The 26766-nt window shown below is 40.3% G+C and overlaps 1 protein-coding gene across 1 annotated transcript; it reads left to right on the top strand.

The window, feature by feature from the left end:
- Positions 1 to 1934: 1934 nt before the first annotated feature.
- Positions 1935 to 26755, top strand: LOC145442895 (uncharacterized). Its single transcript, XM_080320934.1, has 6 exons — positions 1935 to 2162; positions 2254 to 2406; positions 9769 to 10032; positions 10627 to 10718; positions 26307 to 26442; positions 26503 to 26755. The coding sequence occupies exons 1-6, from the start codon at positions 2159 to 2161 to the stop codon at positions 26550 to 26552; spliced, it is 699 nt and encodes a 232-aa protein (XP_080177060.1). The 5' UTR covers positions 1935 to 2158; the 3' UTR covers positions 26553 to 26755.
- Positions 26756 to 26766: the final 11 nt, after the last annotated feature.

Below are 26766 nucleotides of genomic sequence, written 5' to 3'. Positions count from 1 at the left end.
CTAAACTGATATTTTAACTTATCAGTCCTATCCGTGGTAACCAACGAGACCGGCCGTATAGACATAGCCTTATAATATAATATAGTGGCTATGGTGTACTACATTAGCTACTATTGTCAGTTGTTTCTTTTACTCTAGTACAGTGGTTCCCAACCGGGGAGGAATTCCCCCCTTGGGGGGAATTTTGCAAATTTTAGGGAGGAATTCCACTTTAGAATTGTAACGGATTTCCCAAATTGTTCATGTCCGAACTGTCATGTAGTCAACCAGTTATATCCGAATGTATGCTCCTCATGGCTGTTCTTTGTTTGCTGAAAGTATGTTCAAATGCTTTTTGAAATCTCTTTTTCACATAAAATTCCCCCCATTTTTTCAAACTAGTTCAGATGTGCTGCAGTTCGCAAGACAATTTCGTAGGCCAGCGACGGCCTCTCAATCAAATATATCCTAAGCGAGCAAATGTTGTGCCGAATCTATCATAACAAGGCCTCAGTGAAAGTATTCATCTTAAATTTTCAAGTCAACATTTTCAGACAGTGACAAAATATTCCAACGTCATCGATTCAAGTCAAAGAACAGCCACCCGATCGAAAAGAGACATATTAAACTTGGTGCGATGTTGCCGAAAGGTAATGGGTGTCCTAAATTTCAATGAGCTCCAGCAGAGAATCTGATCACGTATATGTTATATATCAGGGCTCTAACTAAATCTCACTTTCATAGTTTTGACTCGAGTCAAGTCTAGTCATTTTCAATTCACCATTGAGTCAAGTCTGAGTCCAAGTCACCGAGCTGAGTGTCGAGTCCGAGTCATGGTATTATGACTCGAGTCCAAGACACACCCCAGTCAACACTGTTTGGTGGTATTGAATGATTTGGATTTATGATATACTAATTTTCCTCACTTTGAGCAGTTTCTTGTCGCATTGTTAATTACCAGGATTAATAGACGAAATTCCGATAGGGTGGTCGCTTTACTGTTCTTCGAAATTACAATGAAATGTCGGTCTTGGCCGTCTTATAGTCTCGAGTCGTATGGCTTGGTTCGAGTCATACACAATGACTCGAGTCCAAGTCGAGTCAATACCCAGATTGTCTCGAGTCGCTTCCGTAATTTGAGAAAATGACTCGAGTCTGGTCAACCCTCCTATATATGAAAGTGCCAATATTATTGGCCAAATGCATACGCAAACTTGAAAAAAAAATCGCGAGACCAGCAAATTTATGCATACTGATTTTTCACAACAGTTATATTAGCGATTGGTGCATGGTAAGCCGAAAACACAAATGGAAGTGTGGGGGTTTGTTGAGTCAAGCGTTCCAAAATTTGTTTGATTGGGACCAAGACCATTGTTTTTGGAGGTCTACAAAGTGTTATTACAGCACTGCTGGAAACAAACACTCGGTACCGCCCGTCTTATTCTCTCAACAGGTGTTAGCGCGGTAAAAATGACCTTTTTTTGAATCATCGGGCAGATTTATCCTAAGGGGGGAATTTTGGCTTAAATTCCGGCCAAGGGAGGCACGAGACGAAAAAGGTTGGGAACCACTGCTCTAGTATGTACTTTACTGAAATTAGTAATAGGGCCAACTATTTCCGTATGATAGACCCCAGTCTCGCGAACGTGGTTGAATCAGGTCAATTCACCACAAAAATGATATCAGTAACATTCAGTTCCACGTATAACATTGGCCGCAGCGATTTTCAAGCTAATCAATTTTGCCAATAGCCTGATAAACTGCAGGAACGAGTAACTGCCAGTAATTTTGCGAAGAAATTATGGTAACTTGACTTTACAGCTAAATTAAGGTAATATTACATATCAAAATGTAGAATTACAAGCTACACACAGTTATTGGCTGCGACTGGTAATTCGTTGCAAAATTTACAGAGATTTCCCAGTAAATCTACCAGATTTTTTTCAGTGTACGTGGTGGTGTAACATATCCCCCTCTTCATATTCATCGCATTCCACTTGATGTGATTTTCCGTATTTGACGTTTAATACCCAGGCCACATTTCCACGTGCTGTCGATTCGTATTGCTATCTACAGATAAAACTTCCTAACATATATGCAACTTTTTGCAAGTTATTATTTCGACACCTTGCCATTTCGTTGCATTTGAAGACAAGAAACTCTCAACGGGAATATAATCATGGGTAAGTTCACAGTCAATCTATATCTATTCATGAACATAACAGTACCTTACATGGCGCTGGCATAACGTTATATCTAATTTTGATATGACAGGCCAAGAACAAACTAAAAAGAGAACGATTATAGCAAATGGTTATCATGCCGATATCATGGCATGTGTCAAAGGCAACCAGGTTTTAATGCGTAGTGCAGGGAAAAGAGCCAGCATGAAGACGGGAGTTGCTGCAAACCTGACGTTTGAAGATCGTGAGTATATTTTCCGCATTTATACCTATATGAAATGACCCACAACTTTTCTTTCCTCGCGAACCCCCCGAATTCAGTTCAATACAATTTATTCATTCGACAGGGCGCGTGAGCTCAAAATCGTCTCAACACAGGCAAGTTACTGATCGTCGCCGAAATTTTGTCCCATGTTGAAGAATTCGTCATGTTTAATCGTATATATTTGCTATTCGGATCTTACCCAAAAAATGTATTAATAGTTGCGCTGCCCGAGACTACTTTTGTAATAAAATTGGTACACCACCCGCACATTGTAGTCCGTGACGCACCTGGTCTCACACGCGAAAAGCGTCACTCCACTTTTCATCAACAACAATAATAATAAAATAGGCTGGACGTTATATGTTCACTAAAATCAGTGTCTCAATTCTGGTACCGTATTGTTGCGATCATACCAAAAGAATACGCGTTATTACTACGAGTTATGCGTCATTATTACATTCACCGCCACCTCTCTTAGTGGAAATGGATTTTCGTGAAATCAATGGCGTGGAAATTCAAGATTCGACTGCGTATTTCAAAAATGCAGCAACAGAATTCCTTTTGAAATAATAGAAAACTTCCCAATTTCTGTATTGATATCATGATGTTATTTTCGAAAGGAGTCATTATATTGATGTTTATCACTATCCCACAGTTAATAGTTGCGCAAGACATATGCGGTAGCACGACAATTGAGCTAAATTTGAACTAAAACTTGAGGGTCCGCGGGGTCTCACGACGGCGGAAAGGGGGTTCTCAAAGACAAAAAGGCAGAACACCACTGGACTAGAGCATATTATTGTCGCTGCTGTGTTATATTGAAGTTGTTTACGACATTGCATTTTTCGACTTATTTCTACGTATTGCGAGATCAATAACAAGTTATCCGGCGTTCTATTAGTATACCTGTGAGTCGGTACGAAAAATTCGTTTGTAACAAAATATTCTTAATCCCTATAGCCTCGTAAAGGCACGGATCAGTAATAGAAGCGGGTGATTCGATTATGAGTGTAGTGTCCCAGCATCTTTCGTTATGACGTAATAACTGTATGTAAGATGTCAAAGTTGAAATATATATGTACCTTTTAGGCGCCCACAAAGAATACAATGCCTGCTGTTCTCCATTATATTAAAGATACTTTGATAATTTTAGACCACATTGATTTCATTGTACTTTGTGACGATGCTGCGAGTTGATCATGTTTTCAGTAATATTTAATTTACAATGACGTTCTTAACCTTATACTAAGTGTTTGAATGGTGAAATACGGCCAATCGAGGTTTACGTTTACGGTCTTCCATAGTGGAATAAAGTGTCCAGACTACAGTTTTCGTTGATAAATTAGCTTTAAGCGGGAATGAGCGTATGATTTCAATACTGTAAAGACTCGAGTAGGCCTTCTCGAATCAATTTGTCAAGCGCTAAAACGGTAATCAATACCGCACAGGCTAAATAGATTGTTAATGATGGGACGCAGAATAGTGCTATCAAATCAGTGCAGATTGGTAGCAGCATTATGATATGATCGTGAACAGAGCAGAATGATGAGGCGTCATGACTCATGAGTGTGAAAACCGACTAAGTGCTGCGATATCCTGTGGTGGCATTACAAAACAACTACCTCACTGCGAGATCAACAATTGCCGTCTCAATTCGAGAGAAGTGCACAATCGCGGTTACAAAACCCTCTATAACAGTGGTCGGGAACCTATAAGCAGGGCATGGTATGGTATGGTATGGAACGAGAATTTTCCATACTCCATACTTGCCTTGCTCTCTCCATACCATACTTGCAATTTTCCATACCATACCCACATTGTTCCATACCATACTTGATACATATTCCATACTTTCAAATACTTCAATATCATAATTATAGTACGTTTTCTAGCACCTATATTATTGATATTTCGAATGTCATTATTGTTTAAACTAGCCATGATGCGAATCTAACTCCTGGTAAAAGTTTCAAAGAGTCTGTTTTGGTGAGGTTTAGTTCACATTGGTGAGGTGCCGTGTACCTCTACTCTACAGCTTCCGCGAGCAAATTGAGATAGTCAGCAAATTGTTATCTAGGACCGTCCATAAAAGGGACTGGCAACATACGGCCCGCAACGAGATTTTGTCCGGCCCGCGGACAGTTTCCCGTCTTACATGATAATGTGGCCCGCGGCCCCAGTCTGCCGAGATTCCCCACTACTTGCCTAAACGTCAAATATTAGTGACCGCATGTTATTACATAGGTTTGCGCACTGCGCCGCGTGCGATAGTGGTGCTTACGCGTAAGTTCTTCGAAGCGAGAAGACTTGCATTATCGGCATTTACGATGTACACAATCCTAATGAATTGATATCTTGGTAAATTTTGGGTAAAGGTAAAGGGGCTGATCAAACGCTTTGAAATCTTAATTAAGAATTGCACTGCGTGTTAGTGGATCAGAGAGAAGCAGACATGGCGGGGCCTGTATGACAATGCTGTTCTCAAATCTACATTGTATTTTCATTATCGGCGAGAAATAGCTTTGAAGTGACATTGCTGTCGATAAAATACATTCAATAAATACGATTTATTCCTTGTATATATGGGCGAATAATTTATCCATTCAGCAATCCTGCCCGCCCCTGCTCCATAGGAATGTCATCACATTTCCGGTACATTGGCATGAGGCACATGCAAGTTTGAAGTAAATACTCGCAAAATAATTTATAATATAGACGCACCCATAAAATATCCCAGCTGCAGGCGATCAATACTGCAGCGATCTGCGAGATTATTAATACAGTATTTGGTTGGGGTTTTAGTGTGGCGTACCCCACTCCCTGATCTATAATCCTAATGCGAGAGCGTTTAAAATATGACCGATGAGATATCTCGGTATGTAAATAGTATAAATGTGCGGATAATGTTTCAGAAGAAATTTAATTATCAATCACATTGAGCATTAAGTAAGTTGCATCATGATTGCTTGTAAGCTCTCGTCACTCAAGGAATTAGGTAGTTGGAGTAGCCAACATTACCAATTATTGCGTCACATGATAGACTATATGCTCGGAGACGTCATGTCTAGACTCAATGGAATATCGGATCAACATTACTGTTGTCATTATTACATAACAAAATCATGCCATTCCAAGTGCTCCGTTACACAAGCGTGTATATTTGATCCTACACAGCGTTCAATTATAGAATGTAAACGTTTACATTCTATAGTTCAATAGTTCACGTTCACACGTAACAAAAGCGATCGTAATCCGTGAACCCTGAACAGCGAACATCGTACGCTTCATGAAGATCACGATAAAATGTATAAAATACCAAAGTATGGAAGTATGGAAATGTCGTTCCATACCATAGATTAAAATCTTCCATTCCATACCATACTTGCATTGTCCCATATTCCATACCAAAATATCGATCCATACCATACCATACTTCCATACCATACCATACCATACCATGCCCTGCCCTGCCTATAAGGCCTTGTTTTCACGGGGAGCGAGTGAGTGGCGAGATAGCGCAGTGGTATAATCCGCGGCTGCAACACCAATAGGTGCGGGTTCGAGTCCGACCGAGGTCGACTTCTGAATTCCGATACCCAAGTGTTGGAGGTTTACCTAGGCTCCTCCTCGCCACCTCATCCGCGTCAGCGGTGTCTTACAAAAGCCTAGCGGTGGGCCGTGCTATAAGTCGGCAGTTACGGAAAATAAGAAGAATATCGGCCTGGTGTAAATGACCATAGTAGTCGACAAACACCATGAATACCCCTAAACAAACAAACAAACGGGGAGCGAGTGAGTCGGCCAAGCCGTAGCGAGAACGAGCCTTGCGTTTTCACTGATGCCGCGACAGGGATCGCTAGCACTGGCGCCACCACGCGGTCCGAGACAATGGTGCGGAATAGTCGATAAATGCGCGCGAGAAAGTTGTATTGCTACGAAGCTGCGACCTGAAGGAAGATGGAAGAGCAATTAATTGTGGAAATTAGGGCATATGAGTGATTGCGAAGCCCATAACTCAATTCCATATCGGAATGATTTCAGTTGACAATCATTGCCGTTGCAACAACGAAAAAGTACCGGTAAGGAACCTTCTGCGTATAAGATATTGCTATTTGAGAAATTTTTTATTTTGCACCTAATTAATCAATATTGCAGCAAATTGTTGGTAAATGTTCGTGACGACGAGAATATTTATTCTCGTGTCACCATGAACATGTATTTGACAGGTCAAGGATGTGGGGAGTCCAGGGCTAGGGGCTCGTGCCGCCCTCTTTTCAAAAACCCCAAATTTAAGTTGCTGTCGCATCGGCGGCTAACACCACTCGCGAATTCGATCTACCCACCATCGCACGCCTAGAAATCTTGGATTGTACGATACCTTGGTTGACGAAAGGGAATAGCAAATATGGCGACAGTTGTGGAACAATGTCGTTTTAAAATACACATTGTCTTTCTCATGCACATTGAGAAATAAAATGCCACGGGAGTGACATTCACTATTACAAATTCAAATTGAAAATAACGTCATATTCCATTTGCTTGATTGGTTAGCAGCTTTCTGGCACCGCCATAAAAATGTACGTTTGTAACGCAACGTTGAGTTACGCTGAATATTTTAGAAGTCGATCAATACTTAGATTTCCAGAATCAGCGCGACAATTACATTTGATTATAATCAGCGGTTATAAATTCTAAGTTATTTACGATGAGTTGCGCTGTCACAGGTGAGGCTTGTCCTGTCTGTGCCTCATCTGAACCAAACCTCTCCTCTCACTCTTTATTTTTGAAAAATAAATATAGGAATTCCGTTATTTTGGGAATAATATTGTTCAAAATCTACCCATTAATTAAGATCGATGTAAGGTACCAATAACCATTGAAAACTTCTCAATTTTCCTTCACTCATCCCTGACGACATTTGAGGTACTGCCTCACTTGCCTCCAGAGGTGGTCCGTAACGAAGTACTTCTACTTTTTTGAAGTACTCAAGTAGTTTTCCTCTACTTCTGGTACTTACTCAAGTAGATTTGATTTTCTCTACTTCTACTTCTACTTGGTAATATTTTGTGATCTACTTACTTACTTTTCGCTATTTTCAGTGTGTCAAGTAGAAGTAGTTTATTCGCCCAATACTAAAGATAGCCTGAGGAATTTCGGGGCTGTTTTCACGCAGTACCAACATTTAATATTCATGAAAGTCAAGTAAAGACCAGAAATTTTGTTGGGCTTCGCGCACAGTAGTTATGGCGGGACACATATGTTTTCACGAGAGTATCAGTGAATATAATTTAGGTACTGGATTGCTTGGTTCCGCTCACACCGCATTGTCGCCCATATCTAATATTTCATCACAGTATATCTGGCCCACCATAACGTTTGAAACTACCGTTTCGCAATCTAGCAATTACCTATCATATCGTAATCTAGTAGCACATGACGTGTCCTGCTAATCTGGAAAATGTATCTTTTTTTAACGTTACACTAGCTTTAGCAGATCACCTTTGAAGCTTTATGGACAAAAGACATGAAATATATATTCCGCTTTTTAAAAGTGGTATTTGTATTTTACTTTTAATTCTGAGTATCATACTTTGAGTTCTAGTTACTTTCAGTTCTTTTGTCTACAGAACACAGGTCTACATGTTGAAACATAAAAGCAAGTGTAGTAATGCTTCTATCTTCCGAAAATAAAGCTACACTAATTATAAATTTTACGATCCATAATATTTGTTATTAACGTATACTAATCGCGCAAAGTATTGAAATCGTATCCGATATAACTTCTCCGTATTTCTCTTCGCCTTAACTTGGGGCCTCATAATATGAGGTAGGCCGCCATGCCATGATATCCCCAAAAACGCGGTCTTCTAGTAAACAGAGGGTTAGTATCGCATTTTCATATCAATGCTATGATTTGCATCTCATCTCCTCGGATGCATCAATACGAATCAAGCTCTCTGCACCTTCTGCAGAGCTAAATTTGCAGCATACAGTCCATGCGAACGAATTAAGACTGTTTTCAAAACTACTTACTTACTTGAGTAGATTTAAGGTCGGTAAATTCTACTTCAAGTAGTATTAGGTGGCTTATGGAAGAGGTTATTCTACTTGTAATTGAGTAGATTTTGTCGTCGCTACTTCTACTTCTACTTGAGTAGCTTTCTTGACTACTTTGAACACCTCTGCTTGCCTCACCTAACCCCACGTCACCGGCGTATCACACGATGGGTATCACTGTGTAGTGACCATGTTCGAGTCCACCTACCCATGTGGGAAGAAAAATATGGCGCACACAAAGAATCCCATATATTAGTGTTACCAATACGTCGCGGATGTTCCATTGTGACGCAACAGTTGAATGACATGTATGGCTCTTTGGAAGTTACAATTGAAAATCTTGGGCCAATATGGTTCTTCGGTAGAACAAGTTTTGGGACCACTGCTCTATAACGATGTATTCGAGAGCATTTCTACCGATCAAACTGACTTACCGCAGAACATAAGAATTGAGAGAAAACGTGCTCGGTCCGCGCCACAAACGTAGGCCTAACTATCCGCGAAATTCGGTATTATTAAAGCAGGCAAATTAGGTACGCCGTACGCCTGTAATTTTTATCTCTTCAGAGCAAAACCACAAACAATTTGTGTATTTCGAATTCCCCTTCAGTAAATCGTTGCTGCTGACCACACAGAATTATAAGCCCTCATTCGATGTCTTCTTTTACCGTGATTGCCGACATGGCGAAATCACAAACTAGCGCGTTTATTGCGCAACGTTGTGTTGCATCTGGAATTACGAGAGTATACGTGAGTTCAAAGCGCTCTTGCCTGAGCTGGCCGCAATATGTTTTGAAGCAACAATTTTGACACTATGCGGTCATCGCATTCGACAGGCGGCGATTCTGATTTACCGCATTGTTTGGTAATGCCGCCCGCCCTGTTTGTCGACTACTATGGTCATTACACCAGGCCAATTTTCTTCATTTTTATTCCATAGATGCCGACTTGTAGCACGGCCAACTTCTAGGCTTTTATAAGACTCCGTTTACACGGATGAGATGGCAAGGAGGAGCCTAGATAAACCTCCAACACTTAGGTAGGAATTCTGGAGTCAACCTCGGTCGGACTCGAACCCGCGACCAATTGGTGTTGCAGCTGTGGATTATGCCACTACAATATCTCGCCACTTCCCAGATATTTTTGGTAATCCACTTGAGTTTTTTATAACCTTCATAGACCTAGGAAGTTTCGCGCATCTACAAGCCTTCGGGAACCCAAAATTTTCGCTGAGTCACGAAATTATAAATCTACCACATCATACACATCGACGCCTTTGTTCAGGTGAGATGAGGGATTATGTCACGCATGAACCGGGATTGACGACCATCAGACCTGGATCATATTACGCCTTTCCGATACAAGGTTGTGATGGACTTGTTTTCATTACAATAAAAATCGGCGAACATACTCCGTACAACAACACTCCGGTAGCGAATGATAAAAATTTGATCGTAGACCGATCCGGCCATTTACAAGAAAGCGCCAGCCCAAGTAATATATGGACTGACGCTACTGGATTTATCCACGAACCACCAAATACTAAAGGTAAGAAACGTTTTTGTTTTGTCGCAAATACGTTGATTACTCTGACCAGCAGGGTTCGATGCCTTAGAACAGTGGCTCGCAACCTTTTTGTGTTCGCGGACAACTTTTGTACCGTCACGGATCCCTGCTGACCCCCAGTTTCAGTTCAAATATAGCTCAATCATCATGCAACCGCCATATTAACTGTAGGCTAATGATAAACAGCAACAAAATGACTTCGTTGAATGTAACATCATATTACTACATGTATAATTGTATATATATGTTGGTTAGAAATACGCTGTCGTGCATTTAATATTGGCGACTTCAGTTTGAAATAAACTAGTAGTTCGAATTATTCACTACGTATGGTTATTAATGCGGTTTACTTCGCATTCAAGAGTCCTATACCAGGATGCGGAATCATGATGACCGCTTCACAAAACAGGATGATGCCAGCATATAAAATTACGACTACAGAGGCAGCAGATCGTCTCTGAAAACTCTTTGTCAGCTGTTATTTTCTATGAAAAATAGCTGTGAAGTGTACTTATCGCTCTTTACCCCATAGCAGTCATAATCCGGATCCGATCATAATCATCATCCGTGTTGTAGCTTGCCCAGAATTCCTTACAACGCTGGCAATAAAGATGAAAGATGCAGGCTTGGAGGACGAAGTCAAAAAAGCATTCGGGAATTTCGATAAGGTCAGTTTGATCGCGAAATGTGTTTGTCGCCACCAGGGCGGAAACAGTACTTCGTCAGTCCGCCACAACACGTTGGTGTTGGGCCCTCCATAGATTGATAAGGCAAACGTCCTGTAGGATTCCCCCATATCCCCCTTTACGCCGGGCCGCCTTTTTACTACTATACCTAAAAAAACACGCTTTACTGTAATATGGAATTTTTGCACGTAGTTGCACAATGCCCGGGAAAATTTGAATTTGGTAAATAATATTGTTGATTGCTTATATTGCTAGTTTCATCCGCTCTCATTACACTTTATCAGTTTTACTGGTATAGCTGAAGGCGCTGGTGTAGGCTGTATGATATCTCTTGAAAAATACTCACTAATATATGTTGATTTGCGAAATAATTTTCGGCCCTTATCGACCTCGTACATCTTCTTGGGGAGTTAGGGGTGCGGGAGCTACGGCCCTAGTAACCGTCGAATTTGTGATATATTTCAACCCAGTGTTTCCCAAACGTTTTTGAGCTACCGCACACTGGACAACGAATAATGCGCCAGCGCACCCGACACCCCCACACCACGCCTAAATATTAAAACTAAAGTTGTTCTGCATTTATTACAGCTAATAATGATACGGACGATGCTTTTGTATTATTGCCATCATCCTCGTCATATTGGGTTTGAGTTTTGATAAAAACAATCCCATTCTAAAGTATCCAGTCTCCACGTCCGGTATATTGTCAAGACAGTTTCTGCCGTGAGTCAGAAACTTTTTCATTGCACTGAAAACACGTTCTATCAAACATGATCGGATGTGGGGCAGGACAACAACGAAACAGTCAACCCGACTCCATTGAGAGTTGTTCTATTTGATTTAATCGTGTATCCAGAACGATTGATTGAAGCTATGAAACTTTGGTTTGAACTCAAAATTGTTCCACGATGTAATCAGCTACTCAATGATTTTATGTTTGGAAGCTTAACAGAATGGATTGAATAATAAATTTCCAATTATGATATATCCTGGAATCATATCAATATATCCTTCTGCAGTTTTCCGTGATTTATGCTTCTCCATCGAAATCGGGTATTCGAACTGAACCGCTAGCTCAGGCAAGATGTAAAGCGAAACAGTTCACGTCTCACAAAATTTCGGTGATATATCACTGAAACTCCGACAGTGGCATTTCCACGTTGCTGAGGTTTCATCATTACTAAGAACGGATATATTCTACTCATAAATTTCGGAGAATATCGTAATCGCAGCCTGAACGCCGTGACAAAGGTCAAGGTTGCAGCACTGTGGAAAATCCACCATCGTTTGAAGCAAAAATTAAATTCTCGCAAGACAGTTTCTCTTAAAATGCCATCACGACTTGCAGTGAGCAGTAACTGCTCAAATTCTTCGTAGTTCTCACAGCGCCCAACCACGCATTCTAGGATTTCTGCCGACTGCTAAATTAGTCCATTGATGGGCAGGATCATCGCTGTCAAGTAACAATTGAGGTTTCTGGTACAGCTGATTAAAGAGACGGACGACCCTAAATTGCCCTGACTAAATCGATTTTGCATTTTTACGGCATATTTAGTTGCTTTGTTCAGCAATCGTTTCAATACTAGGCAGCAGTTGGCCCAGTTGCCTACTAAGCCTACACCGCGCCCATTTGCTCGCAGCGCCCCCTGCCGTCCGATTCTCAAGCCAGCGCTCCCCAATCCCTCATTTCATGGTCAGCACCCCTTCGCGCTCGTGAACGCCACCAGGGATTGGTGGCGACAACTTTCGGAGCCTCTGTTTTAACATGACTACGTATAATTGTTAATCAATCATGGCCAACTCAATAATTCATTTCTCATATTGGTGAAACACAATAGTGGGTTAATATGTTGTTAAGGATGAAAAATGTTGCTGAGTGTCCTTTACGTAACACACAATTTGTAATCTATTCATGAAGTGTTAAATTGATAATGAACATTTGATCGCGGTTTATTACATCATAACATTGTGTTTTCAGAGTCGCTTCAACAGTGATGTATGAATTTATAATTTTCTCTGGGAATATTATTCTCACTGCGAAAAATATATTCAATATGTTGGTTACTGATGCTGCTATAATAGGGTTACCATATTTATATTCATCTTTTCGGCTCAAATCCCGAATTACCGGATTTCCATGAGATTAGTAGTTGGTTGACTGAAATAAAAGAAAAAAAGGTCGTTTTTCTGGCTCAAGTCCCGAAAACCCCGTAGCACCGTTACTTGACCGATGATCTCCTAAATCTCTTCCAATATCCACGGACATTTAACCAAAATTCTCACAAAACAGGACAAATACTCAAAAAGAAGACATTTAGGCTAGGGTTATCATATTTTGTGACACAAATTTCGGACGCTCTCCAGCGCCCACTAGCGGATTACAAAATGATGTATGAGCACATTGTCAATCAATATGGCGTCACACCAGCAACGCTTTGTCTATCGACTAGACGTGGTCACGATCCGATTCAGGAGTATGTGGTTGCGTGCTGTAAGATGTATCCAGGGCCGAAGCCACATTTTCGACCCCATCTCGCCCAAATACACACTGATCTTGGGCACACCGTAGAGCAGGGGTTCTCAACTTCCCATGTATAACGGGCCGCATTTTAACAGCAAAAGGCGCTGCGGGCCGCAGAACATTATTGCCATTTATTTGTGGGCTTCTATTGAATTTAGGCTAGTGCAGCCTGTGTTTACCAGTCGTATACAGGCATTTAGTACGTTTTTTATGCATTCTTAGTTAATGGACAGCATACGTAAGTTTGCAGTTGCTGTTTTTGTGAGAATATGTATTTTCCAACGGCGCAAGTAAATCCATTCCCGGAGCTTGCATTGCATTCATTGCCAAGTCGGTATATGCGCCTTCAAACCCTTCCACCAGAGAACGGAGCTCTCTGTTTCAATACGTGAGAGAGCAAGCATAAAATTACGGTAACTTTTTCGTTACAGAGGCCATAATTACTTTGAGCGCTCGGTGATATAAGAAGTCTGGCGTTTCGTGGCCATTTCTGAGCACACCAACCAATTCTTCTTTCCTTTGATGGCTGAAGCCCTTCACTAATAGTTACATAAGTCAGCTTTGCCAAGTTGGTGTTTTTCGCCGGTCCCCTCCCACGTTTGTCTGGCCAGCAATTGCTCTTCAAATATGTCAACGTTGATAAAAATGCACCCAGATAATTAGCTATGCAATGATTCGTCCAATGTTAGGCCAAAGTTGGCTACGCGGCAACGTGTTCCAGAACAATGAGAACATGCGATAAAAGATCGACTGACAAGGCTGCTATACTCTTCTGGTTTGGGTTGAATCAGACAACTGTAGCTTCGAAATTTGTAAGGTGAAGGTGTTCTTGCTGCTAAGTTCCGGAAACAGTTAATATTCGGACAGTATGTAAAAGTTTTGTTGAAATCACACCTTCTCTAGCAGATTGCTTGGATTTAGCGGTATACCAAATGCGTCTGTAACGTCGTCAGCAATTTCAACAATGCTTGACACCTAGCTAACAACGTTTTTTGTTAAGATCGGGTGATATGTATAACTCCAGAAGAAACTTTCGTGGTATCATTTTATTTTAGCCTCCGACGCTTCGTTACGACAATTGTTCTTCGACAAATATGACGCATCGGTTTTCCATTTATGTCTGAGAAAGCGAATTCATTGTTCCACGCAGAGTTACAACCATAGTTTTCGCCATTTAATTTCCCGTTCCTTGTTCTTGTAATACTGTTCAAACCATTCGCGGTGAGTGAAACACTCTTTAATAGCGTACTACGCAGCGTTATTCTCTTAAACCAGAGTACGGACGAATACCGATTCAAAACAATAACAATCTGAACTCGAGCATATCAAGAAACATAGACAACATCAAAGAATGAGTCTTAAAGCGAAACAGAGACGGTGCGATAAGAGATGTAAGTAGCTAAACTAACATGTAACAATGCTGTGCCTGTAGTAATTGCGTTCATCTTCGTATAAAGAAAGATGTCGCGGGCCGCAAAACATACGTCTGTGGGCCGCGGGTTGAGAACCCCTGCCGTAGAGTAATCGATGCAACTTATGGGGGCTTACTATATACATCTGGGTTCTCTATGCATCTGGTCGTTAAGTGATCTCAATGAATTCTGTCAATAATATTGGTTATTTCATATATTACTAAATATAATTCTGATCCTCTCCCCGCCCACATGATCAGAGTTGATGATGATGACTTCGAAAATGCAGGGAGCGTAATTTACATCGTTAAGTCGTGTTCGTATCACACCGATAAGAGTATTTATCAGCCTAATACTGGTGGGCACTGCGCACCACTGAGCTATACAGACACCGCACATCCCGCGGTTTCTATACCTTTTATGGTCGCAACTCCATTTCCAATTTGAAAATGTTCCGTGGCCCAGTTCAAAATTTGATAAGATGTATACTAATTAAAGGTACGCACATTTGCCCAGACTTATTCACGGCCTATTTTTGGAAGCTGATTACGTTCAACATCTTCGCGAACCCTAGAATAAAGGCAAACTAAGCTCAGATTTAGAACCACTATATCTGAATAAAGCATGTAAACGGCCTTAACCAGGGGTGTCAAACTCAAATTGCATCGCGGACCGGATGCAAACCTTTAAATCGCTCACGGGCCGCACCAGTCAACTGATTCCAAAGTCATGCCTTATCTTTTCACTTGAATATTTTATTATCAACTATATACTGGTAATAGTATATTGCACAGTACCACAGATGATAGAGGTTTTATTCTAGCAAGTTGCTACAACCCTTTTCGCGAACAATGGCGATTCGGATTTGTGTGGAGGCCGGGCACCTAATGAGTAAGAAATGACACGGCAGAGCAACCACGGATATTTTCACCACATTTTTCTAAAACCACTATATTCTACATGTAAACTGCTCATAATTGTTTCGCATTGGCGTTCTCGCTTCTCTGAATAACTACGTTTTTTGTTTCATTTTTCCAAAAAATTCTAGACGTAGTGTGCTCCTAATGCCTTCTTGAAATTGGGTGATGAAGTCACTGACTTTTATTCAATGGTAACTAAAAAAAACAATCGAGTGGTAATAGTGTGGCCTACGGAAACACACTACATTTTGCTGTCTTGAGGGATTATTTAATGGAAGAAATTCCTACAAAAACTCCGAATATTTGTCACAAATGTGATGAATAATTTAAATATATATGAGTCAACTCTGATTTGGTCCGCGGGCCTGATGAAATGGCCCGCGGGGCGTATGTTTGACACCCTGGCTTAAACTAACTTTAGGAATATACCATTCTCCGGAAGTAGTCGGTTACGAATACAGTTAGATTAGAGAAGTAATCACGATAACTCACGATTACATTTATTTTGCTTCTTAAAACTAATCTTAAAAGATAGCCTATATATGAAGGCAATAGAAATGGGGTCGGGAACCTTTTTTGTCCGAAAAGTACTATTGGACTTTTTTCATTTTAACTCCCAAAGAGCCATACATGTCAATGAATTGTTACGTCACCATAGAAATCGTAGCACTAATTCGAACTCACTACAAGTGATTCGTCGTGTGCCCCACATTTTCTCAGTAAAAACTCGTACTAATCATGCTGGTTGCCTTATTCAAGCATGCGAAATTTGAGTTACGAGAACGTAAGTTCGTCGGGATGCTGCTTTTAAGTCTGAGAATCCACGATCACATGCGTAGGGGGAGCTAGACATTGTCACTATTGCAGTATATTTGCCTACCCACTTCAAGCTATGATACATAGTGACGTTGGGTCAGGGTATGGCAAGTAAGCCAGTATGTCATTTGTCGTCAGGATGAGTGGACGAAAATTGTGAAACCTTCAATAGGCTATCTTGCAGGACTTCGATCACGTACTGTAACTTGTAGTGCACAGCAACCAGAAATTGGTTAGCACGCTACTTTCTCGCGCACCTACTTCAGTGTTAAATATCGCATAGTGTACTGTTGATTTCTGGTTGTAAACGTTTTTGAAATTTGTCGCAGAAGTCATCAGAGATTTACCTGTGCTAGATGTCCCTCCTCAAGTGGTGAGGATTTAGAATGATATCTTCAATATAACGCAGAAATTCCTGGGTAACGTTGCAGTATTTCGGACATACTATATTATCCTTTTCGGGTTGTAAACGTTTCAATATAGTGTCATGGAAATGTACGAGGATTCAAATGTGTTGAATGTCTTTGCTTCAAGAAATATGTAGTGTAAACTCCTTGCGTCAATATGATCGATATTGTATCCGTTATTTGGTAGTCAACTATGATTTTATGATACATAATTCGACATTGCAGGCGATCGACTGCGTGGCATGTATTGCAGCATTAAGTTAGGTGTGGATAGTATACTTTATTATAGTTATATTGTAGTGGTAGTTAGTAATCATTGCAGTATTTTGATAATTGATATCTATCGCAATATATAGATTTGCTACAGGCTACAATGTGCTGCATACAATATATGTATATATATATATATACATTAAACACTGCTATTTATGGCTTCTCAGTTAACCAATTCAAAATATTTAGACCTCTATACCCATATTACAAATTCTTGATCATACTGTCATCATGCCAGCTTGCCAAGTGGCAGTGCCCGAAGAAAGAGGAGCATCAGCTTCAGGTAATGATGCAACAAACCGTCTCGGGGCCTGGATTACTCGATTGATCACCTCTGAATTGGATTACTCTACTGTTTGGTACATTGCAAATAGCTTGGGTTCCAAGACATGGCTTTACCACACGTTAACGAATCAATGATCTGATGGATTATCCCAAGAGAGCCGAACATACGCAACTGCGAAATTGATGAAGCCCAAGTCAAGAATTCAGCCTGGAACAAAATATGATCGCATGGAATTCGGTCATGCGATAAAAGGCAGTGTGGTTTCATACCAACAGAAAATGTCTGCAGATGATCTGACCACTGACTAGTCCTGAACTTCTTTCCCGAAGCTGATGTTCGCTTCGAAAATGGTATTTCATTTTGAGTACTGCAGCAATTAGAGCTAATTATCAGTGGTTGATCTGTATTAGGAGTATAGCTAACCAATCTATCTTGATGCTCAGAAATATTCAATACTTATCGGAAGATAAAGTCCTGTTGCTTTTGTGGTGAAGTTCTTCGCAACAAATATACTCAATGCAGTCAGTTCATTCAAACGTTAATGCAATAATTGCGTATAGAGTCATATAATAAAATAATCCCTCAGCACGTGTTACCGACACTTATATAGGCCTACGAGTCTTGGGTCATCACAAGAAGTAGTGTTCTTATGCGAGATATAGCGGGAAAATACATCATGGGCGAATGATCACAGCGGGATAGCTGCAGTACAGCAAGATAATCGCACCCCCGTAGATGCAATGAATATTTCTAGAAAAGTGGCTATGCATGTAGAGGACAAAACATGGGCATAAAGTCTAAACAGTGATTGAACCTGATAAGGTTGACATGCATTTTTCTTCAACTACTTCATATGATCTGGATATTTAATGTACAACAAAAAGTAATAAATTCCACTTCCTTCCGTGTTTATTTGTAAATTCAATGCAAGCAATTAATATAATCAGTTCACAACATTACGAAGTCAATGAAAAAAAACAAAGCTCGTATTCTCTAGCGGATGTTTCTGAGTTGGTGGGACCGATATACAGAGGGGGTAAGCAACGATCGAAGTACTGTTTCAGCTGAGTACTCGCGTCATCACGTGTTAAGGCTACTCCAACTTTTACTTGACACTTTGATGCACTAATTTCTTGTCAGACTTGGGATTTTGTAAACTAGAAATTAGTTTTGGCGCAAGATTGCATCCCCTTTAAGCGTGAGGTTGTCATAACAACTTTGCAAAATAGCCCCAGTACCACGGAAACTAAATTATCTTTTTAAAATCGCATCTACTTGTAGTGCCAGTACTCTTGCGTTGATCAAGAAGAAGCAGCGTGCAATGTTAAAAGTTGTCACATGGCATTATTTTCTAAAACTAAGCGACCCGTGATAAAATCTACTTCGGGTAATTAATTTCTAGACTACTTTTCAGAAAGTCATTTCTATTTACCCTTGAAGTACTTTGGACATGTCTTGGAAGTCATTAGTTCTACTTGTACTTGAGTAAAAATTGCGGCGTTACTTCTACACGGTTACGAACAATTAATGACTATATGCTGACCACCTCTAGAAATAATATAACCGATCTTGTCACTGCGGTTGAGCTGCTCTAATATTTTTTGATAATTACTTCCCTTAGTTCCCTCAATAACGCACATGTGACACCAGCTATTTATGAGAATGCCGTCTGATTTTAGAAATCCACTTCAATCACAGTTGTGAAATAGTGGTAACAAAATCAGAATTGTGTAACTATATTCACTGCAGGTAGAGATTATAGTCTCTAGAGCAGGGGTCACCAACCTTTTTCCAACCGAGGGCTACTTTTGCGTGATCATTGAAGCGGCGGGCTACTATTTACTCCCGTCGTTTACCCGCACCACACTGAATTTCCGCTTTGATATTCATAGCACTGGGCATGACTGGACATCATGTTATCTGTTTCTATAGTAGTCAGTGGGAAGCCTGGCATTGTATGATATCAACTAGTGCGCTGTACCCTGGTATTTAACTTAACACTGCAATTCTGAGCGAGTGTTCCAGATGTGCAATAATTAAGCGTGTTTTGTGTTTGTTTTTGATGAAGTTCATGTCCGAAAAGGCTGATTCACAACGATAAGTTGAACCATAGACGGTTGCAACCTTCATAGCTGCTGCGCATACACCACTGTACTTTTCCGTATCAACAAGGCACGAAACATTTGCTGCAGACTGAGGTGGGGGTCATTTTGCAGTGTTAGAATTTCAATCCCCAACTGTTGAGCATCCAGAAATGACAAGATTTCATTATACCGGACATCAGCAACGAATACAGAAAGTTAGAAACATGGTATATTAAACTGCGTTGAGTGTAACAGAAACAAGCTGTGCCAAAATATGCAATACGCAATGGGTATACAGATATTGAAAATCTGCTAGTACTTCACGGCTATCTGACTCCAAATAGTAATATTGTTTACTACTTTGACATTGTTCTGGTCGTCGAGCTATATCGTAAAGGAACCCTCACCATTTCAAGAAGACCGTGAACGGCATTCCGTCATGTCGTCTGTATAGGCAGTGCGCCGTATCTTGAATTTCTGGTGATTCTATCTCATACACCTATATATTACTAATTGTAATTGAATATATTTTAAAGTGTTTATATATTTAAGTTACATGTTAGTGTGTTTTAAACAAGAATAGCTGAATCAATCAATCTATATATCTAAAGCTCACTGGTAATAATCTGACGAATATTGGTAAATGCTGCTATTCCACCTATTTTTAGAATGGGCTCGCGGGCTACTCATCGAGTCCTCGCGGGCTACCTGGTGCCCGCGGGCACCGGGTTGGTGCCCCCTGCTCTAGAGTATAACACAACAATGTAGTACACTGCTTTGTTTAGTCTTGATGGCAGATTCTTCCAAAAGATACTTCCGACGTGCTCAGCGACATTGTTTTATGGCAGCACGCCAGCATACAGTATATCCTCTCACGCATGCACCGATGTTCTCAAATCGTCTTTTCGAGTCCATCATGTTCCGGCTCCGCACTGGACACTGCAAGCTGAAGAGTCCGTTCAAAATCGGTTGCGTTCTCTCGCCCTTTTGTGAACGTTGTCATTTACCCGAAACTGTGTACCATTTCGTTATTGAATGTACAGAATATCACTTTATCACAGATTTCTCTGCGACGATTGTGCTAGCCTAAACCTTCATTTTACTCTGCGTGAAGTGTTGTCTAACCCAGCCATATCGCCCGCTGTTATTGAGTTTGTTCTATTAATTGGAAGATACACCTGAGTGCCGTTTTTGTGGTGAGTGCCTTTTTCCTGAATATTTCTAAACTTTGCGTCCGTGGCACACAATACCTTAACAGGTGATAAGTGCCACTTAAAACTGCTTCAGCCATATCTTCCATCCAGAATCAGGCTGCACAACTGACAAATATTACGATACTGGAGCTAACAAATACTCTGACCGCAATATAAACCAATCGCTCTACTTCAAATGTATGCATTTAGGTAGGCTACATATGATCAAAGTTAGGTACCGTAATACGACTGCGTTACCGAGGGACGTCTGCGTAATTCTGACGATTGATCATTCTAATTCTAAACGCTTTGTACATGATTTCCATCTAGCTTAGGTAAATCTCTGATGAGTTTTACAACAAATTTCAGAAACGTTTGCAACCAGAAATCAACAGTATACTACGAATTCTGGTTAAATATAGGGCGAAATTCGACTGATATACATTAAATCAAAACTCAAGTAACCCTCCTCCGGGGCCATTTTGGGAGTTGAGCCGGAAAGCTGACCTTTTATTTTTTTACGCAACCTACCACGAAGTGGGAAAACTTACCATTATTTCAGGATTTCCCTCCAGTATTGCAAGTCTGAAAATTTTGGAAAAAGTGTCCTCTTTTCAGATGTTCAAACTGTGGTAACCCTAGCCGGAAAGCTGAATTTTTATTTATTTAGTCCACCGACCACGAAGTGGGAAAAATTTACCATTTTTTCAGGATTTGGCTATATTTTAATCGGTATTTTCTATCGAAGTTCATGAATGACAGGATTTTTAGCATTTGTCTCCCAAAATAACACAATTTGCGTAATTATTGTTCGGAAATCTAGAGCGAAATGAGAGGCAAGGCAAAGACGTGCCAAGCCTCACCATTGATAACGCAATTCATCCCAAATAGCCTAAAATTTCTTATATATCTGATATTAATTGAATCAAACTCTTGCACTGATTCCTATAAAATATAAATGCTGATCGAATTCTCAATTCATAAAGTATTCGGTGGTAACACATAACGTTGCGCTACACCCCTACATTCCATCGCCGGTACTACAAAGCTATTTACCAATCAAAAACGTGGATAGCTATTAGGAATGGTGTGAACGTGAGGTTCACGTTCACAAACGAACCTTGGTAGGTTCTGGACTGTGAACCTTTTTCATACATTACACTTTTCACTTCATTTGAGTTCATTATAACATCTTTGGATGAAATTTATTGCATTTCAACTGCAGGCCACTCTATGCATGGCTCTGGCAACCAAAAAAAATCAACACTAAACAACCATGCACCTTGACAATCTCAAACATTTTACTTGCTTTGTTACAAAAGTTTGCTCGAAATATCCAGCTTTCCGTTTGTGAATGTTCAGTGATTCATTGCTGTGAGCTTGACCCGCAATCACACAACACAAGTGCGAAATCAACGAATGGCGCTTATTCAACCAATGAATGAAATTGATATCGTTGTCTGATGTAAAAAATATGGCAGCGGTAGGGGTCAATCTTGACTTCATAAGTTTATTGTATCATAAAAACCAAATCCGTTCGATTGGGGTTTTGGCTACTGCTGTATAACTTGTTGATGGGGTATAATATCGGTAGCAAGTATTATAGAAACCCGTTTTACACTCTGCTCAATATCAGTGTAGCAATGGTCAGACGACGACTACATTGCCCGTTCTGGCTAAGACCGTTATGGCGCAAGCGTATATTCCCCAGCAATTAATGGGCCTACTCGTCGAAATTGTTGGCAAAGCGACGGAAGAGAGTGATTTTATGGAATTTTTATATCATTTGATTGGCCCAGTTCATACATTTGGCGACGTCAATATGCGATGTCAATATGTACTTCAGCATTGTGGGTTTATGTGGCTCGAGTCGTCGCTAGGTTTCGTGTACATTAATATAGGCTATCACTTCACTGAAATGTAGGGTTGGAAATAGCAAAATGACGTCATTTGACGTCACGAGGTTCACGTTCGCATTCACGCAGAACCTTTCAATAAGGTTGGCGTTCACACGAACCCGAATCTTTCAGAGGTTCGCACCATCCCTAATAGCTATGACATTGTCTGCAGTACGAGTTTGTAATTGTGAATGGACATGAAACGTCCGTGGCAGTTCATTTCGCGGGCTTCGTAAAGTCTGTTATTCCCATTGATCAATCGACTTATCGTGCAATCAAAGATTTCGAGTCGGGTACATCGAATTTGCAAGTAATGTCGGTCGCCGTCGCGACAGACTTAAATTTGAGAATTTCAGAAGGGAGAAAGAGGGGGTCCGAGCCCGTAAACCTGAAGACGATATTGTCTTTACCTCCTACAGTCATGTTCCTACTGCCACGAGAATAATTATTTTGGTCGTGATCAAAATTTACCAACAAGTTGCTGCAATATTGATCAAATCCGTAAAAAATTGATATTTGGCAAAGAGCTATATCGTATACCTAGCAGAACCATATATGGCTCGCAAGCCATATTTTTCCGACCACTACAAGGTATGGCAAACCAATATTGGTAAATTTGTGAAAATTTCCATATTTTGGGAATATGTTGTAGAGCAAAAACTTGAGAAAACATAGCGGCAATGCGGCCATTATTTGTGCTGTTACATGCCTGGTATATTATCTCTTCCTTGTTCATGACTGCTGTTCACTGTTCAGTTGATGTCATAGTCCTCGTACAAATAAAAAGTATTCGTTCTCTCATAAACAAGCGATCAGATATGTGAAATGGTCCATTACGATTTCGATTACTTCGGAATTCTTTTGAAGGTAATCGATTGCTATTACGTTTACTTTAAATCAGGGGTCACCAACACGTAGCCAGCGACCTGATTTGAAATTTTGGAAGAAAGCTTAGTAAAGCATATTGAAATGCTGAAATTGATTTCAGTTTTAGCATATTACTGTTATTGCTATTGTTGTTGTTGTTGTTGAAAGCAAGCTATATCCCCCTATATCAAATATCACTAATATCGATTAGGATGTGTTGGTGGCCGTCAATATGCAAATTGAATTTACGAATTGAGTCCCTAATTAATGAGAGGTATGGATTATTTTTGAAATTTCCTTTCTACTTTACCAACCATGGTGGGAGGTCAAGAAATAACAGCATGCAACAAAGGGGAATGATAACAATCGGTCCACGCGAAGATGCAGCACAGACTTAATAACATCCCGACATTTTCGAAGACACCTTCTGCATCAACTCAACCGGTGAATCTGGTCACATGGGCTGAGAAAGAATAAATATTTGATAGTTTTGTTTTGCTTTTATTAATAAATTTTACCCTTATCGCCGATACGGTCATTTCCGCCCGACTATGGATATTGTAATGGTCGTATGATGAAAATATGTGAATTTATATTGATATTAATGACGAAATTCTCCCATGAATATGTAAATAATTTTGTGCTTCGTGCGAAGAGTAAACGAATCCTTGTGGCTATTCATAACTATTCACGATTTCCGTGCGCAAAGTAAGCCGATATGAGTAAACAGATTAGTCAGGAGTTCACCCTCAATGGACATTGGACATGCGTATGGCATGGGTATTTGGCCTACAGTTAGTTCATCACAACTGAGCCATATGGAATGCGGCTGCAGGCTACTAAGGTACAGTGTTGGGATGACTCGAGTCATGACTTGACTCGAGTCACACTCGAGTCACCTTTTTCGTATGACTTGACTTGACTCGAGTCACTTTGCTAAAATGACTCGACTTGACTTGACTCGGCGTGTAAAAAATGTGGATTGACTCGTGACTCGGAGCAAATTTCACGAGTCAATTTCAAGTCATCAAGTAATTGGTGTCGATAAAATCACGGTATCTTGCATATGGTCGGATTGTACGCGAAACGTGGTGTAACCCGTGAGAGTTACCAATCATTCATTGATCTTGCGTTTTCCTGAGCCTCCATGGATCTCTCACAAATAAATTGACCGCAAACGAAGTAATCGAAGCTTACACCTTACGGTATTGTAAACCATTATAGTGTAGTAATTTAATAGTAAAATGTATATTTCTGTTCTCTGTTCTTACCTGAACCCAACCTCTTGTTTTATTGAAATTGAATTCGAATATAGTTTATATAGTCCTCAGCCATTGGCGTAGGCTCGATTTGTATCATATCAATTTGTAAATGGGTAATGTATTGCATCTTATCAATTCGTTTCTCTATTCTTTATTTTGGCTGGTAACTATAAACTGTGGCGATGCGATTACTTTTAGTTTAGCAGTTCTACGTTCATGTGAGCAATACAGCGCCTTCTTGCGTGTATCTTGAACTCTATATTCGATCATTGCTTCAGAATCAATGACCACGCAATCTGTATTCCAGAGAGCTAGCAAAATGCAATGACGTAATAATGCCTCATACATCGAAAAGGCAACTTGACTTGAATTGTGACTTGACTCGTGACTTGACTTGACTTGACTCGACTTGACTCGAGTCACCTCCAAAAATCGAGTGACTTGACTTGACTCGAGTCACCTTCGAAAATCAATTGGCTTGACTTGACTAGAGTCAAAATGTGCAATGACTCGAAATGACTCGTGACTCGAAGGTAGTGACTTGATCCCAACACTGCTAAGTTATCGAAATGCGACCGTGAATAGCAAAATGGTTCGCCACCCATGCTTTTGTTGCTGAAAGGTGTTGTCAGGTATCGTGCGCAGCTAATAGTACAAAATATAATTAGAACTGATGATCATGATATTTTATTCCATTCGTATTTCTTCAATAAAATATATTACATCTTTTGTGGTCAATAAAACATTATTTCTTTTGTGGTAACCATCCCCGTCGCCAATGTCAGAGAGCAGAGCGTTGTAGCCTATTGGCGTAAAGGTCTTAAAACATGGCTGTTAAGCTGCATAGCCTATATATAAGTCATGCAGCCCACGGCCTCTTCAAATTTTGAAAACTGGCCCGCGACGCGTTTTGAGTTGGAATTGTCTTAATCGATTAAGATTACTAATCGCGATTACCCCATGTCTGATTTCCAGTACCATCACCAAATTCTAATTTATATTTTCAGAATCAGTGCATCAATAGCTTTAAGTCCAGATTCATAAAGTTTTGCGCTCGGGTCGAAAGGTTTAGGATTACTAATGATGCGATTTTTGCTCTACTCAGAAAGCAAAAGCACCGTTTATTCGAGGGTGACGACCTGAGTTGCGAAATATTACTATTATTGATTGTCAGTTTACAATGGTTCTTCCCGACTTCTTCAGGCTATGTGCACCACAACACGAATTTTTGTAATTTTCATATGACTTTGTCTTTGGTAATCTTTTGGACGACTTCTTCAATCTTTCGCTCATTCAGACGTCAGTCCCTCTCGCTCCCATGAGTCCCAATCGTGGTCTTTGCTGCCGACTTGTATCGCAGCTCACATTCAATCTTGGCTTTTCAATACACTGCAACTCCAGTGAGGTCGGCGAGTGAGTTGCACATATGTCGGTGGTAAAATAACCTATAGGTCTACCGTAACTGAGTGTTGCCACTGCCCTTCGTGACTCTATGTGCTCGTCATGACTACGTCACATCGGGAAAAATTTTAAAAGCCTCGAGTAGAATCATCTGAAAAATAGGAACACAAACATTGTTGCGACATACATACCTTTCCGGATTAAACACGCATTCGTGTTGCTTATACTAGAACGGCGACGGCTACATATCTGCAGCTGAACTGAAAGAAGTCATGAAATCCATCGGGGGGATCGTAACGCCAAAAGAAGCAAAAGAAGCTTTTCGAGAAGCTGATATGGATGGAGACGGTCTTATCAATTACAATGGTTTGTTCTCTTCGCTACTCAACGGCGTATGATTTCTTCTTCATTTTATTTCATTTTCAGAATTTTTTTTGATGTACAGTCAACTTACTGGTGAATGTTTTGATGAATGAAGTGTGCAGTGTCGAGGGAGAAGGATGGTGCTTGTAGCAACTATCGAAGTGTCTTTATGTAGTTTTATTAAGCCAAATAATTATGTTATTGATCATCGATTTGTGTGGCGACTGAATATATTTGTCCTATACATCTTGTTGGATCGTATGTTCTGCAATAAACAGTCGATATTGGCTCGTTGCGTAACGGACAACTATATAGACGTGGTGGCCA

The sequence above is a fragment of the Botryllus schlosseri genome, chromosome 7 (assembly GCF_051294905.1).
Source record: "Botryllus schlosseri isolate E-star chromosome 7, Bs_hap1, whole genome shotgun sequence".
Classification (NCBI taxonomy): Eukaryota; Metazoa; Chordata; class Ascidiacea; order Stolidobranchia; family Styelidae; genus Botryllus; species Botryllus schlosseri.
Note: the sequence above shows the minus strand (reverse complement) of the source record. Positions and strands in the feature narration are given on the sequence as shown.

Coding starts and splice junctions, on each gene's coding strand:
- LOC145442895 (XM_080320934.1), top strand. Junction 2,407..9,768: donor AAACCTGACGTTTGAAGATC/GTGAGTATATTT, acceptor GCCTTTGTTCAG/GTGAGATGAGGGATTATGTC. Junction 10,719..26,306: donor CATTCGGGAATTTCGATAAG/GTCAGTTTGATC, acceptor TGCTTATACTAG/AACGGCGACGGCTACATATC.